The sequence below is a fragment of the Bos grunniens genome, chromosome 8, assembly GCF_055505025.1.
Source record: "Bos grunniens cultivar Pamir isolate PY7600 chromosome 8, Bosgru_T2T1.0, whole genome shotgun sequence".
Taxonomy (NCBI): domain Eukaryota; kingdom Metazoa; phylum Chordata; class Mammalia; order Artiodactyla; family Bovidae; genus Bos; species Bos grunniens.
This window is the reverse complement of record NC_141172.1, coordinates 21,937,913-21,954,923: the sequence shown is the minus strand read 5'-3', so window position 1 is coordinate 21,954,923 and position 17,011 is coordinate 21,937,913. Positions and strand designations below refer to the sequence as shown.

The 17,011-nt window shown below is 41.7% G+C and overlaps 1 protein-coding gene and 1 long non-coding RNA gene across 2 annotated transcripts; both read right to left on the bottom strand.

Moving 5' to 3' along the window:
- Positions 1-11,168: 11,168 nt before the first annotated feature.
- On the bottom strand, positions 11,169-12,332 carry LOC147366827 (uncharacterized). Its single transcript, XR_015168826.1, has 2 exons — positions 11,764-12,332; positions 11,169-11,610 (listed from the first exon to the last, which is right to left on the bottom strand). It is a non-coding gene; the product is annotated as an uncharacterized LOC147366827 (long non-coding RNA).
- A 619-nt stretch (positions 12,333-12,951) lies between these two features.
- LOC147366826 (interferon beta-2-like) lies at positions 12,952-13,800 on the bottom strand. Its single transcript, XM_086414154.1, has one exon. The coding sequence runs from the start codon at positions 13,700-13,702 to the stop codon at positions 13,142-13,144; it is 561 nt and encodes a 186-aa protein (XP_086270280.1). The 5' UTR covers positions 13,703-13,800; the 3' UTR covers positions 12,952-13,141.
- Between the last annotated feature and the right edge of the window lie 3,211 nt (positions 13,801-17,011).

Genomic DNA, 17,011 nt, shown 5'->3' with positions numbered 1-17,011 from the left:
CCATCTGCCAATGCAAGAGATGTAAGAGATGCAGGTTTGATCCCTGGGTTGGCAAGATCCCCTGGAGGAGGGCATGAAAATCCACTCCATATCCTTGCCTGGAGAATCTCCATGGACAGAGGAGCCTGGCGGGCCACAGTCCATGGGCTTGCAAAGAGTCGGACACAACTGAAGCGACTTAGCACGCACACATGCACGGTGTTTCCCAATCACTCAGCCTGTGGGCTGCCTGTGTTTTTCTATTCCCAGGTGATGATCAGAGAGGGAAACAAGACAGAAAAGGGAAGAGAGGCTCATTAGAAACTGGTAACAGCTCCCTGTGACACGACATCTAAAAATGGAATGCTGTCTCTGTCATCTTTTTCACTGTGGCATTTATTTGGCTGTGCTGTCAGGGAATGGGGAGTGAGAGTCAGCCTGAAAGTCCCATGTGGGGCACCAAACCTACAGTAGTTTCCAGTGGGAGGCTGGGTTCATGCAACGATGTCTGTGAAATTGTATGATGAAAGGCAGAGAGTCAGAATAAAACAAGTCCAGCTCAATTTTTCTTTCTAAAAATACATTTGAGATTGTCATGGCTTCATACTAAGTTCTGTCTTAGTGGCCAACCAACCATGCTGTTGATTTTACTGACATAGAAGAGAGTAATTGAGCTATCTGGGACTTTATGCAAATTTTATGAAATTCTATTTTGCCGTAAAGGTGGTGGTGCTTTGTAATAAAGGCTCCCATGCTTTAGCAAGGGAAGACAGATGGTAACAGTCAGTAAAGAAAAAAAAAAAATCTTCCATCTTTAAGCTCTTATTTGTGCTTAACAAGTGCCACACAAACAGTGATGCAGAATGCAATAGTACACCACACCCACTTCACACCTGCCTCCCCAGGACTGACCCTGGGGTAAAACCAAAGTGATCAGATGAAGCAGCTTAAAAATGGAAACTTCTTTGTTGATCATCACAGAAAATATTATAATGTAGCTCAGAAAGGCTGAGCTTACTCTTGGCTTAATAAATCCAGGGTTATTAGCCCTAAGAAATAAGAACAAAGTTAAGTACATAGAAAATACCTTTCATGCAGGACACATTTATCATTTCAGGGGTAGGGTGTACAGTAGGAAATCAATCCATGGGATTCAACTATGTTGGATTTTAGGAGGGTTCAAGTTGCAGACCGAGGTGAAGAAGCTAGTATTGAATGTTATCCCCCTCCCTACGTGTGGTTCCCCTTCCTCAACAGTTGCTAAGATTCACACAGAGCCCAATTGGTCTGAGGCCCATTCCTCAAATATATTCTGGTCTTTTAAATTATAAAGTTTACAGCATATATGATGGAAGGGATGATATTAACAGCCTTTGAAGATTTTTATGGCATTTTAGTTGACCATTTTTCCTCTTGGCTTCCTAGCAGCATTTTAAGGAAAGTTGAAGTTGTCTGTGCCCCTGTCTATTGCAGCTAGAGGAAGCTGAGGTGGGTGGCGCCTCTTTCAAAGGCAAGATCCAATAGAAAAATTGATAAACTTCCTTCTGCCCCACACAAAGAAGTACCTAAGAGAGTAGGGGAGAAGACACAGAGGTACTTTATCTTCTGTATTATGTGTTGATATGTATCCCTATGGCTCAGATGGTAAAGAATCTGCCTGCAATACGGGAAACCCAGGTTTGATCCCTGGGTCAGGAAGATCCCTTGGAGAAGGAAATGGCAACCCACCAGTACTCTTGCCTGGAGAACTCCATGGACAGAAGAACCTGGCAGGCTAATGCACATGGGTTTGCAAAGTGTCAGACACAACTGAGTGACTGGCACTTTCGCTTTCCCCTAAATTTAAATGTTGAAATCTTAACCCTCAATACCTGAGAAGGTGAACTTATTTGGAAATAGAGTCATTGAGGATGTAAATAGTTAAGTTGAAATGAAGTCATTTACTAGACTAGGGTGGGACCCCTAATCCAATAAGACTGATGTCCTTATAAAAAGTGAAAATTTAAATACAGACATGCACACAGAGGGAACAGCAGAGAGAGATAAAGGCAGAGATCAGGATGATGCAGCAGAAACTCAGGAATGCCAGAGATTCCAACAAACCACCAGAAGTTAGGAGAGAGGCATGGGGCTAAGATTCTCCTTAACAGCCCTAAACCAACACCTTGATTTTGAACTTCAAGCCTTCAAACTGAGACAGTATATTTCTGTAATTCTAAGCTACCCAACGTGCAGTACTTTGTTATGGCAGCCTTAGCAAATGAATACAACCTGCCACCAAACTCTGAATTTCACCAGGGTTAAGAGAATGTCATCTGTAGGTGAGAAAGGAGACATTAAATAGAACTATCATAGCCTTGTTGGATAAGCTAAAGAGCAGACAACATGTCCTATACCATCAGCTGAAGGCTTGGCAAAACCTTCCAGTGAATAGGAAAGCCTTCTCAGTGCTCCTAAGAACAGCAGTTGAAATGCAATCAGACGGGAACAACACTTTTTTTTTTCTTGGCTGCACTGCACGGCATGTGGGACCTTAGTTCCCTGACCAAGGATTGAACCTGCACCTCTTGCATAAGAAGTGTGGAGTCTTAGCCACTGGACCACCAGGGAAGTCCCTACTCTGTGTTGTATAGAGATAGCTTTATACCCAGTACGTATATAGAGGATGGTGATCTTTAGGTGGCTCCCTGTGTCTAGCCGGTCATGCACAGTTCCGGCTTTAGAGATCCCTCACTAACTTTGTGGTGAGCTGAGAAGAGGTTCTAGGGTCATGAAAGTAAAAGTGAAAGTGAAGTCAGTCAGTCGTGTCCAACCCTTTGTGACCCTGTGGACTGTAGCCTACCAGGCTCCTCCGTCCATGGGATTTTCCAGGCAAGAGTACTGGAGTGGGTTGCTGTTTCCTTCTCCAGGGGATATTCCTGACCCAGGGATCGAACTCAGGTCTCCCACATTGTAGGCAGATGCTTTACAGTCTGAGCCACCAGGGAAGTGATTCTAGGGTTACAGGGGTGTTTTATTAATAACACCAACTGTTGCTTCTCAGTCTGATTGAGAATTATAATTTCAGTCATTTCAAAGATTAATCCCTGTGATGCTGGCAACATTGGAGTGAAGTTGTGAATATGAAAAGAGCATATTAAGGCTGACAGGATTCTATAAAAAAAAATTTCCATCATAGGTGTCTATAAACTGACCCTTTCTCAGTCCTAGTTCAGCTACCATCTCCCCATGCTGAGACCCTCAGTAGCCTCTCGGCTTCCAGCCCCAACCTGCTCTAATCCACCCCTTCCAGCCATGACCAGAGTCTCCTGTCATAAAAAGTTCTGACCAGGTCACTCCTCTCTTAAATACTCGACTCTCCAGGCCCTCAGCATCTACACCAATTTGAATTCCAGCTTCAGTTCCTTCTCACTCTTACCCAATTCCTGTCCTTCGTGACATTCCCTGAACAGGTCACTTGTTTCATGATCCTTCTTTTGTTCAGGTTGCTCTTTTCTGAAATGTTCTCTCACCCATCCTTTTTATTTTTAAATGCTACCATGTCTTCAAATCTAAGTTTGAACAGTTTCTCTGTGAATGCTGCTCAAGTCCTGTCAGACAGAATACATCTTGGCTTCTATAAGAAACTGTTCATTATGTTAAAATGACATTTATCATCATGCTATCCTTTTTAGTCATATAATTACCTGTTTCTTTCCTTGAAAATGAGCTTCTTGAGGATAGTGCCTGTACCTTGTTTGTGGATGTAAGCCCAGTGCTTAGCAGTGTCTGCTGTGGTGAGGTTGTCGGAAGTCTTCTAAGTCACTGACTTGATTAGTGTGTAAACAGCAGCTCACACCGGACACACAAGGAAAAGGTCAGCCAGGTAAGCACCTCTCCTCACTTCTAAGGATGGGCAGACCTGCCTGCAGAACTTCATGAAAATTAGAGTGAAGCAATGTATAGATGGGGTTACTTCCAAAAGCAGGGGAGATTGATGAGGGAGTGGGTGGGTTTCTGGTTTCTTTTCCAGCCCCCTATTTCAAGGCTCAGATAAGAAACACTTAAGAAGGTTCACCTGGCTTCAGGTGTGGCTGAAACAATATATTCAGGAAGGTGTCATCATCTATCTCTCCCTTCTGCTCTCCTCTGAGTTGGTTTTCTTCCTCAGCGTTTCTTCCAATGTGGGACATGTCAGACTCACCAGAGAAGGGCACCATCTAAAGCTGTGCAGAATGTAAGTTGTGCAGCCAGAAGTGGCAGTCCTGGTCCCAAGCTTACACTGAACCAGGCACCCGCTGCCATAGACAGAGGCTCCTTCTTCCTCAGCATTCCAGCCGGAGTTCTCCTTGTCACTCTCATGCCCTCAGCTTGTGTCACTTAGCTCCTCCTCACCAGTCACTGTGGCCATGATGATGCCTGTGCTCTCAGCGCCCCAGCCTGGGTCAGAGGCCCATTCACACAGCTGGGCATGGCCCCTACCTGCACCTGTCAGTGGTGGTCCTAGATGCCAGGTGGGCCATAACAGATGTCCAGTGTAATAGCTGAGCACAGTTCAGGTCATCACAGGAGATTGACAAAGCCTGGCTCTTCTTCCTATTCACCCTTTCCTACAGTCTTCTACCCATCTCTTTTCTTGACATTTCAAAATTTGTAAAACAATTAGTCTTGTTTCTTAAGACCTCTTTGCAGAGGCCACTTACAGAATGTTGAAAGCTGGAATTTTAGGAGTGTCTTATTTATACTTTGTAATCAGAGATGCTGAATGTTCTTTTCCAGTATCTGTACATATGACTTTGGTAAAAATGACATTCATTTATTATCCCAAAGGACTTGCCTTTTGTGTGAGATTTGGGGAAGGCTGCTCCTTAAACTCACTTAATTTTATGTGAGAAATTTCTACAATCTGGGGGACTTCCCTGGCAGTCCAGAGGTTAAGACTTCACCTTCTAAGCAGAGGGTGCAGGCTCAATCCCTGGTTGGGGACCTAAGATCCCAAATGCCTCACAGCCAAACAGCTCAAACGTAAAGCAGAAGCAGTATTGTAGCGAATTCAGCAAAGACTTTAAAATTGGCCCACATCCAAAAAATCTTTTACAAAAGGGAAATTTCTACCATTTTTATTCATGTGTAATTAAGTTAAACACTGGGCACCTTCCACAGGCTAGGCCATGTGCTAAACTAAATCATACATCCTGGACATTTATTCCTCAAAAGTTTGAGATATGACTATCCCCTATTTGCATAACTTGCCCAAGATGATACAGCTAGAAAGTATCAGAACCCTCATTAGCTCTCAAGTCTATAAAACCTGTGCATTTTTCACTAAAATAAGCTTTTTTTGAATATTTGGATTTTTAAATTCACAGATTGCCACTTCATTATTTTCTGGATTAGTAAATCATTTTCTGCTTTGAAAACTATTTACCTCTGGGTTTTCCTTAAAAAAAAAAAAAAGAAGAAGAAAGAGAAGGAGCCAAGTTAAAAGGTAAAAGGAAAGAGAAACTTTGTTGTGTATTTCCATTAAACAATAGGGCACGGGCCATTTTTCTTACACATGCCTATGAGATAACGAAAGCCACTGGTATGAGACTTGAAAAGGAAACTGCATGCGGAGCCTTCTTGCTACAACAAGAATTAAACCATAGTGGTTGAGAGAAGGAAATGCAGCCTCACCAAGGAAAACTGTGACTCACCCTTCAGACAGCTGCCTCCAAACACCTGAAGAGAAAATATTCTCTGTAGACGCTGGTGAAGAGCGGATGGGAATTTCCTGCTAATCTCCATAGAGCAAGGGAGAGAAAGTCCTTTTCTGAATGGGTGGGGCTGGAAGGGAGCCAAACTTCTTGAGAGCAGGGAGCAGCCCTTCTGCAGAAGGTCCTGATAAGCCCTTAGAGCAAAGCCAGGAGCTGGAGCCCCTGGACCATAGAACTCCTTGTACTCTCTTTAAACCACAAGATCAGTGCTATGATGTTGCATAAATGTTAACAGTTTGACCAATTTGACAGATAGCTCCCAGGTGGTTCAGTGGTAAAAGAATCTACCTGCCAATGCAGAAGACACAGGTTTGATCTCTGGGTTGGGAAGATTTCCTGAAGGAGGAAATGGCAACCCACTCCAGTATTCTTGCCTGGGAAATCCCATGGACAAAGGAGACTGGTGGGCTACAGTCCATCGGGTCGCAAAGAAGGACGTGACTGAGCACACACACACACACACAGATGATTACAGGGAGCTGAAAACATGGTTTCTGGTTCCAAATATATCTCTCTTCTTACCAACTATAGACTTGGGTAAGTTACTTAATCTTACTGAGTCTTGGTTTTCTTATATGCAGAAAGAAGACAGTAATACTTTCCTCTATGGTTCTCAGCAGCATTAAGTAATATGGTATACATTTATAACACATTTAGCAGAGTCCCTTGCAGAACAAATGTCCTTAAGAAATGTAGTTGTTATTGCTGTGTTTGCGTTATGCTATTATAGCAGATATTCACATATTATAAAGACAAATATAGTTACCTTGATGATTCCTCAAAAATTGAATATGGAATTACCATATGATCTAGCAATTCCACTTCTGGTTAAACTTGTGTTTTTATGTAAATTACCCCCAGCCACTTAGCTACTGAGGTCTAAAAGATCACTAATGCAATAAATTCAGGTTATCATACTCAAAGATTTAGAAAAAATACAAGTGCCTGAGGCTCAAATAGATATTTTCTCACTCACATTTATAGCATCATTAATCAAAATAACCAAAAGTTGGAAGCAACTCAAAGGTCCATCAGTGAAGGAATGAATAAACAAAATGAGATATATACTTACAATGGAATATTGTTCATCCATTAAAATGAAGGAAATTTTGATACATGCTACAACATAGCTGAAACTTGAAGACATTATAAGTGAATAAGTCAGTCACAAATGAAATAAAGACTACGAGTCCACTTAGATAGGGTACCTAGAGGGTCCAAATTCATTGTTGTTATTTAGTTGCTAGGTCGTGTCCAGTTCTTTTTCAATCCCTTGGAATGTAACCTGCCAGGCTCCTCTAGCCAAGGGATTTCCCAGGCAAGAACACTGGAGTGAGTTGCCGTTTCCTTCTCCAGGGGATCATCCCAATCCAGACATTGAATCACGTCTCCTGCATTGCAGGTGGATGGGCTACCTGGGAAGCCCCATTCGAATTCATAGAGATAGAAAACAAAGTGGTGATTGCCATGGTCGGGAGGAGGGGAAATAGAGAACTAGTGTTTCATGGGTATAGAGTCTCAGCTGGGAAAGATAAAAAAAACTCTGAAGTTGTGCGGTGATGGTTACACAACAGTGGAAATGTGTTTAGTGCTATAAAACTGTACACTTAGAAATGGTTAAAACGGTAGATTTTATATTGTGTATATTGTACCACAATAAAAGACAAAAATAGTTTGGTCTTTGTTTTCTGCAGCTTGAAATGCAGTTGGTGCAGGTGTGTGACGTAGAAAGTGCTCTGGGCTTTTTTCCAGAGTTTTAGTAGGAGAGGATCAACTTCTTGGGCAACCTTTTAAAATATGACAGACTATTGCAATGTGACATAAAAACCTCTTACAATCTAACTGCTGACAATGTTGAACTTAGACTGTAAGGGCCTATTGAGGCTTCTCTGGAGGCTCAGTGATAAAGAATCCACCTGCCAATAGAGGAGATATGTGTTCAATCCCTGGGTTGGGAAGATCCCTTGGTGAAGGAAATGGCAACCCACTCCAGTATTCTTGCCTAGGAAATCCCATGGACAGACGAGCCTGGCAGGCTACAGTCCATAGGGTCACAAAGGAGCCGGATATGACTTAGTGATGAAACACACATCACAAGGGCCTATTGATTTAATCTTATCTTGGAATCTTATTAAGAGATATTAGGCCATCAAACAATGTATACTTATTCTGAAAAAGGGACACGAGATACTGTGGCTTCATTTTATATTTCTTCCTTCTTATCTGTTTTTAAGAACTTTAATGAAGCATAATTGATATCCAATAAACTGCATATTTAAAGTGAACATTTGGTTTTGACGCACATGTATACTCCTGAAATCATGAACACCAACACAGAGAACATATTCACATCCTTCCACAAGTTTCCTCATGTCTGTTTGTAATTCCTACCTCCATCTGGTTCCATGGTCCCACCACACCCATCCTCAGGTAACCACTGATCTGCTTTTTGTCATTATAGCTTTCCTTTCTAGAACTTTGTATGAATGGGACAATACAGAATGTATTCTTTGTCTGTCTTATACTCAGCATAATTTTGAGATTTATCCATGCTATTGTGTGTATCAAAGATACATCCCTTTTTATTGCTGAGTATTATCTGGATATACTACAGTAATTTCTTTAATCATTCATTTGTGACGGGCATTTGAGTTGTTTCTAATTTGGAGATATTAGAAGTGAAGTTCCTACAAACATTCATATACAAGTGTATGTATAGAAAGATGCTTTCCTTTCTCTTTGGTAAATGACTGAGTGGAATGGCTGGGTCATATAGTAGGTGTATATTTACCTTTTTAAGAAACTATAGAATAGTTTTCCAAAGTGATTCTGCCATGTTTTACTTCTACCAGCAGTGTGATGAGAATTCCAGTTCTTCTATATCCTTGCCAATGATTGATAAAGTCAGTATTTAACTTTAGCCTTCTGATAAGTGTTCAGTGATGTCTCATTGTGGCTTTTTTTTTTTTCATTGTGGCTTTAATTTGCATTTCCTTAATGACTAATGATGTTGATCGATTATCTTTTTCTGTCCTATTAGCCAACTTATTGGGTTGACCCAAAAGTTCATTCAGGTCTTTCCATAAGATGTTATAGAAAAACCCAAACAAACGTTTTGGCCAACCCAGTATCTTCTTTGGTGACATGTATTCAAGTCTTTATCCATCCTTTATTGGGTTGTTTTACTGTTTCTGAAATTTGAGAGTTCTTTATCCATTGAAAAATCCTTTACCATGTATGTGTCTTAAAAATATGTCCCCCAGTCTGTCATAGATCTTTTCATTTCCTTAAGAAGGAAGGAAACTTTTGAAGGGAGCTCTATTTTTCCTTATTCCCAGGCTAATAATGAAGTTTGAGTTTCCTAGGAACATGCTACACAGGGAATTATAAACCAAAGCAGAAATTTTGAAACAGAATGCCAACTGAAGCCAAATTTACTAATAATTGTTTGATGGGAACAAGTTTCTGGAGTATTATCCATCAAGTCAATTAACAAGGTAAGTGATTAACTTGGTCCTGCTAAATTAAGAGAGTATATTTCTGTGCTGGCAATTCTAGTCCAATGTCAAAGTTTAATTATTTTAAACTAACTAGTCTAAGAGATTTTAGACAATTAAACTGAGGTTCATAAAGCAACAATCTATGTTAAGAAAAAAGGATAAATTCATAAACTGTTACTTTTTCAAGCTCAGTAAGCATCAGTGCAACAGATTTAGAGAAAATGTTTGCAATTAGCAAGACCTGATTCTGGGTGCCCTCCACCTCCCAGCTGCACTGCCAGCTTCTGGCTCTCTGTGTATGTCTCAGACCAGTCAAAACAGAAGTCAGTAGCAGTGAGGGCCTTGCCTATGGCTGGACAGACCTCAAGTGTGTCACTTGTAGAACTGCACCGGGATGGCTAGTGGAAATTCCGCAGGAAGGGTGGTGGCTACGGTCGGTCCTCATGTAATCAAATGGGTTCCTGTGTAATCGAAAACCATTTCACACTCATTATCTGATCTAAACCACCCACACACACAGCATGAAGCAGGCTTTCATGTTTCCTCATACTTGTTTGCTATTCATTTATCTCTTTGGTGTAGCATTCATTCAAATATATCACCCATTTTTATTGGGTTATTTTCTCATTGTTGAGTTGTGAGAGTATTTTAAATATATTTTGGATACAAGTCCTTCATCAGATATGTGATTTGTAAATACTGTCTCCCAGGTTGCGGCATGCTCTTTTCATTTTCTTAAGAGCACTTTATGAACAAGTCCCTGCATCAGATACATCTGGGACCTAAAAGTGCCTGCTGCTGCTGCTAAGTCGCTTCAGTCGTGTCCGACTCTGTGCGACCCCATAGACGGCAGCCCACCAGGCTCCCCCATCCCTGGGATTCTCCAGGCAAGAACACTGGAGTGGCACCCAAAATTCCTAAACACCAGCTTTGTTAAGTGCAAAAACTACCATACAAATGTACACTGATATTACGCCCGTATCTACGTGTCCATTTGGTTAGGCAATATTTAAGTACTTACGTTAACTGAGATGTTTGCCAGGGCCTCCTAACTGCTTGACCCCTTAATCCATGTCTTCTGCATGATTTCCTTGGGAGGTAGAGGAGTGGGAGTGGGAAGCGGCTCGGCCTTCTGTCCCCACTGATTTGGTTTGTGTACAGATGTCTAGACACCCTCTGCTTGCTTGCCATAAGATTTTACCCCTGAACATGTGAGGCCTTTGTGTGGGCAGACTTCTCCACTGAGGTTCTGAAGAAGATGGAGGTGATGATTTCATCACATCAACGCACATGATTTCAGGTTGCCTGTGAGGCAACTTTATTTACCCTCGCTAGAAATTTTTCACTGCTGGCTTATTCCAGTGAGCATCACAGCTCCAAGCGTTTCTCTCTCTTTCCTCCTCAAAACAGATGCCCCAAAACATGCAATGTATTGCAATATCTTTTGTGTTGCCATAGGCACCACTTTGTTTTGCAAGAGGCCCATTTCGTATTTTTTCCCAAGAACCAACACTTTCCTAGTGAGGTTTTCTGGTACCAGCTAAAATAATTACTTCCCTCCTAATATGTAGCGGTCTATGAAGACATGCTGCCTTATATGTGGCATAGCTGTTTAGCACAGGCAAATACAAATGCAGTTTGGGGTTAGCCTCCCTGATTCTTATTAGAATTAATATTAATTTATCATTTATCCTCTACGATGATAAAGATACTGTTAAAAAAAACTTCTTTTGGCTGCACTGGGTCTTTGTTGCTCCACACGGTCTCTTCATTGTGGGGAGAGGACTTCTCTCCTTGCTGCGCACAGGCTGTAGAGCTCCTGGGCTCGGTAATTGCAGCACACAGGCTTAGCTGTCCCACAACATGCTGGATCTTAGTTTCCCAACCCAGGATAGAAAGTCTGTCCCCTGCACTGGAAGGCAGATTCTTTTTTTTTACTTTTTATTTTGTATTGGGGTATAGCCAATTAAGAATGTTGTGATAATTTCTGTATACAGCAAAGGGGCTCAGCCACACATGTATATGCATCCATTTCCCCCAAGCTCCCCTCCCATCCAGACCACCACATAACATTGAGCAGAGTTCACTGTGCTATACAGTAGGTTGGAAGGCAGACTGTTAACCAATGGAGCACCAGGGAAGTCTCATGGACATACTCTCGATATTCTGGATGGACCAGCATGCTCAGCTGTGGCACAGTTAATTCTGCAGAAGAAGCCTCTCCTCTATCGGCTGGTCCCCTGCACACACCCAGAGCAGACCTTTCCAAGGCTGCCCAAGCCTCTGGCTTTCTCAGTCGATTTAGCCGTTCGGCCCAGGAGAACTTTGGCATCCTCTTGACTGCTCTAGACAGCCCTATCACGCGGCATTTTGAGGTCCGGACTTGTTTTTAACTCCTAGAAGAAAGGAAACATGGGTGCAGAAGGGCTTTTGGCAGAGCTGAGCTGTGGAGTCGCAGACTGTGAGGAGCTGGAGGGGGAGGGAAAGTTTATAGACCCCAACAACAGACGCGCTTCTTGGTCCCACAGCTGGTGTCTTACCCAACTTACGTCAGAAGGGGGAGCTCCGAGTTCATTGTCTGCACAGTAACTTGCCTAACATTTCTTTTCAAAGCTGAATCCCTTAAAGGCAAGGCAGACTCCTAGGCATTTACTCCAGGAGAAAATGCTCAGCACAATGCATGGATGGAGGCAGCTAATGACAGGAACAGTCACCAATTCAGGTTCTCGAAGGGTTCAGTACAAAGACAGTGTCCCAGCCATGCTGGCCAGGCGCCCCAGGAGCTCATAGGGAAACTGTATTTTCCCAGGGTAAGCCCTAGGATAAGTGAGCGCCCCCTCTTCCCTCCTGAACTTCCCTTTCTTCCCTGCTTTCTGGTTTTTCCTTTGGCCTGAAACCACTACATCTGTTACACCTGTCTTGGATTTGGCTTTAGAGAGAATGTGGTTTCAGAGTTGCAGAGCAGCAGGAAAAGCAGATAGGATAGTCCTGTATGAACAAGGAAGGGGGCACGAGGAGCAGACTCGCTTTTCTGGGGGGAAAAATGAGGGAAAAAAAACTAGTTAGATGGCGGGGGTATCAAGCAGAGTCTTTTTTCCCTCTGGCCTCTATGCCCCGGAAGCAGACAGAGACCCCAGCTCTCCTAAGACAACCATACACTTTGGCTGTTTCATGAAGAGTGCAATAAAGGGACTGCTACTTAACAGTTTCACGGAAGTGCCAGGGAACTTCTCACCCGTGGGCATGGCTGGGGGGTGGGGAGGGACATAAATGTTTTAAAATCCTATGGATGGGGGATGTGGAAAGGAAAGCAGGACACCCCACAGAGAATAGGGATGAATTAAGGGCAAACACAAGAGTTGAAATATTCCTCCAGTTACCCTGACAGCCAGGCAAATTCTACATTGAGGGCCAAAGAACCTGGGGCAGAGTGCAGAAAGTAGGCGCCCCTGCTTCTAAGGCCACAGTCATCTGCTTGTGTCTACATTTTAATACTGTAGAGGCTCAGGCCACAATTCTCCTCCTAAAATCACTTCCCTTACCATCTTTTACCTTGTATATTCCACATGACTTCCTTTCATTTTAAATTCATTGAGGGCAGGGGCCACAAACTCTACAACTCGGCAGGCTCATTCTATAAAGAATGTCTCCTACGTGCTCTGCAATTTTAGTAATGTGTTGTCACATAAATCAAGTTGACATTAAAACTGCCACGTTGACTTTCGTTTCATAAATAATTTATTTCTCATATAAAAGTTTAAATAAATAAATAAAGCATAAATCAATTTAAAAATAGCTTAGTCTTTAACTGTCCATTGAAATCCAGTGCATTGCATTGTTAGTTACTTTAATTTAAAGCTTCTGCTGGCTGAAGAGTCTCACCTCAAAGTCACATTGTCCATACCCAGAGCTACAGGTGGGAGATGTTCAGTCACGGAGGTAACCTGTTAGTCTCGTCAGGAAAGAAAAATTCCTGAGTATTTGCACTCGTACGACTGTCCAGGCACACCTGTTGTACTCCTTGGACTTCAGGTACTGCACGAGGTTGAAGTAATATTTCCTCAGGTGAAGAACAGTCGTGTCTCCCATAGTGGAGTTTTGCTTCTGCATTATTTCCTTCTGGATTGGCTGCAGACGATTCATCTGCCCATAGAGTTCCTCAAGGAGGTCCTCGATGATGGTCTCAGACCAGCCAGTGCTGGAGAAGTCTCTGGTGAGAATGCCAAAGATCTGCTGGAGCATCTCATAGATGACCAATATGGCATCTTCCTTCCGGAACTGCTGTGCTTGCTTCATCTCCTCAGGCATCTGGAAGTCCATCCTGGCCTCGAGGCAATGTTGAGGAGTTGAAGGTAACTGCCACAGGAGTTTCTGACATACCGCAAGGCTCCGCCTTTGTTGGAATCGAAGCAAGCTGTAGCTCCTGGAAAGAGCTGTGGTGGAGAAACACAGCAGGAGAACCATCTGGAGGAGGCACCGGTGGGTCATGGTGAAATCAGGCACAGGGCTACCTGTTCTGCTAGTAGATGCTGAAGCTGAGTCTTCAAGGGTTTGCAGAGTGAATGGCCTTCCTCCTTGAGTGTGGGCTACTTATACAGACGGCCCTCCATTCTTTCTATTTGAGAGGAATTTCCCACTTTCAGTTCTCCCTTTCAGTTTTCCTGTGTCATTTAAATTATTAATTGCCTCTAAAACTCTTTTTCTTTAAGCTCCTTGCTATTTTAAGTTATATATACCACATGGAAAAAAGATATAGAAACTGAGAATTTCTAATATTTTTTAAAGTTTCAATGAATTGCTAAATGTTAAAGAAAAATATAAGCCAAATCTTTTGAACTAGATTATTATAGGATTCTTTTATTTGGAAAAGATTTTTCTTTTTCTCTTTTCATATTATGAGATTTGGGGAGAGAGGGCCTTGTTTGTAAGAGAGTTTTCTTTTTCATAAAAATTAGGTTTAATTCTCAATTCTGCTATTACCAAACAATAATACTTGCAGTTTATGATTTTAAAAGAGACACCTATTTTTTCTACCTATAAGAGAATAATGTTAAACTAAGTTGATGAACAATAAATACATGATATATGTATGATTTAAATTAAATACATGCAGTTTATGATTTTAAAAAAAGACACCTACTTTTTTCTATCTAAAATAGAGTGATGTTCCTAGAGGGGTGGGATGGGGTGGGAGTGGGGAGGGAGGTTCCAGAGGAAGGGCATATATGTATACCTGTGGCTGATTCATGTCAATATATGGCAGAAACCAACACAATATTGTAAAGCAATTATCATTCAATTAAAAATAAATATATGTAAATAAAAAGAAAAAATAATGCATATAAAAAACAAAATAGGATGATGTTAAACTAAGATGATCTGAATTTTTTGGAGGCCTTAGCTACAAGCAGCAAGACATTACATAACTTTATCCACCTTGTTGTTGTTTTTCAGTCACTAAGTCGGGTTCGACTTTTTGCGGCCCCATGGACTGCAGCACACCAGGCTTCCCTGTCCTTCAGTACCTCCCAGAGTTTGTTCAAACTCATGTCCATTGAGTCAGTGATGCCTTCCAACCATCTCATCTTCTGTCATCCCCTTTCCCTCTTGCCCTCAATCTTTCCCAGCATCAGGATGTTTTATAATGAGTCAGCTGTTTGCATCATTTGGTCAAAGCATTGGCGCTTCAGCTTCAGTATCAGTTCTTCCAATGAATATTCAGGACTGATTTCCTTTAGGATGGACTGGTTTGATCTTCTTGCAGTCCAAGGGACTCTCAAGAGTCTTCTCCAGCACTACAGTTGGAAAGCATCAATTCTTTGGTGCTCAGCCATTTTTACGGTCCAATTCTCACATCCATATGTGATTAGACAGACCTTTGTTGTCAAAGTGATGTCTCTGCTTTTTAATATGCTGTTTAAGTTTGTCATAGGTTTTCTTCCAAGTAGCAAGTGTCTTTTAATTTCGTGGCTGCAGTCACCATCTGCAGTGATTTCAGAGCCCAGGAAAATATTGCTTTATCTCAACTATCCAGAAAATAGCTGAAAACTAAAGACTAAGTAATATTTCTAAGCAGACTAAATAAATGTTATACTGGCCACGCATAAAAGTCCATGGTTCCTCTTGTAGTTGGCCTTTGTGACCAGTATTGAGGGTCAATGAACTTTTATTTTGTACATACTTGTAACAATCTAGTCTGATTTTCCATTCTCATGCAAATACATACCACCTTTAAGAGGACATCTAGAAGGAAAATGGAAGAAAAAAAATACTAAACAATCAGGGGATTGAGACAAGGGGTTCTAGTTCAATATTTCCAAGACTATTTTTGTGTTTATGTGTAGGTACTGATGCTGATAAGAAAGGAATCAGTAAAAAAAAATCAAATTATGATTTTCATGTCTGGCTTATATAGATGGGGAGATGTACAGTACATTTTTAAAGATTTAAATATAAAACTAAGTTCTTCTAAGTATGCTATTTAATACTTAATTAATAATTTTCAGTCTTTAGCAATACTTGCCTTATCTTTCAACCTGAATTTACTAAATTTACACAATATGCAGCTGTAGCACGAGACGATGCAGACTGTGACCCTCACTCTCCTGGGTTATATACTTAAGCAGGAGAGAAGAACATTAATCAAAGACATACACAAAAGTAAAAATGCAATGAGCTTCCCCAGTGGCTCAGAGGTAAAGAATCTAGTAAGGGAGACACAGGAGATGCAGGTTTGATCCCTGGGTCAGGAAGATCCCCTGCAGAAGGAACAACCCACTCCAGTATTCTTGCCTGGAAAATTCTGTGGACAGAGGAGACTGGTGCACTACAGTTCATGGGGTCGCAAAGAGTTGGACATGACTGAGCAACTGAGCAGAGCACAGAAATGCAATGGTAACCAGTGTTACAAAGGAGAGGTATGTAGTACTGTGGGCACCTGTGATATAAGGACATAATATAGTGGAAGAAATCAAAGAAGACTGTCCTGAGGCAAGGACACTGGAGCTAAAATCAGAAGGAAGGTCAGATGGGACTGCATGTGCTAAGGCCTTGTGGTGGGAGACACATGTCAGGGTAAAGGACTGGACTTAAGGCCACTGTGACTTTTAAGTCAGAAAGTGGTCAGTGAATGATCTGAGATGAGGCCAGAAGGCAGGCAAGAGCCAGACAGCACACAGGGTGTAAGACCATGGGAGAAGTTTTTCCTTATCCTTAGAACAGTAGAAGCTAAGGAAAGGTTTTGGCGGAGCTAGGTAACTTAATTAGATTTGAGGGGAAAAAAAATAATCTCTCTACAGGAAGCAATAAGTAAAGGACAAAGAACAGAATGAGTGCAGGCAGAGTAATTAGGAGATTTACCTAATTGTAGGCCTAGGCGCTAGTGGTAGAGAAGAATTAATTCATTTCTGTGAAATCTCTCATTTCCTGACAGGACCAGAAGCTGAAGAAATTCTCCATCATTTTACAGTTACCTCAGTACTATTGGTTATTATAATTTTAATGTCTACTTAGTGTAAAGGAACATTACTTCTATGGTACCAAACTGAAGTAGAGGCTGGAAGTATCTGGGTAAATGTATAATCCTGACCTCCAGGTTTCTCATCATCAATAGATCTCCTGTCTTCTGATATTTACAATTTGCTGAACAAACTATATCTCCCGAATCTCCCAGAGAGGACTATCTATTGGTGATGTCCAAGGTATTGCTAAGAAACTACTTGTGCTTGAGCTGTGCTGATGCAGTGTGGAGTAGAGAGGAAGCAATTCATCCTTCCTTCTAAACTGGGTGAGTGGGAA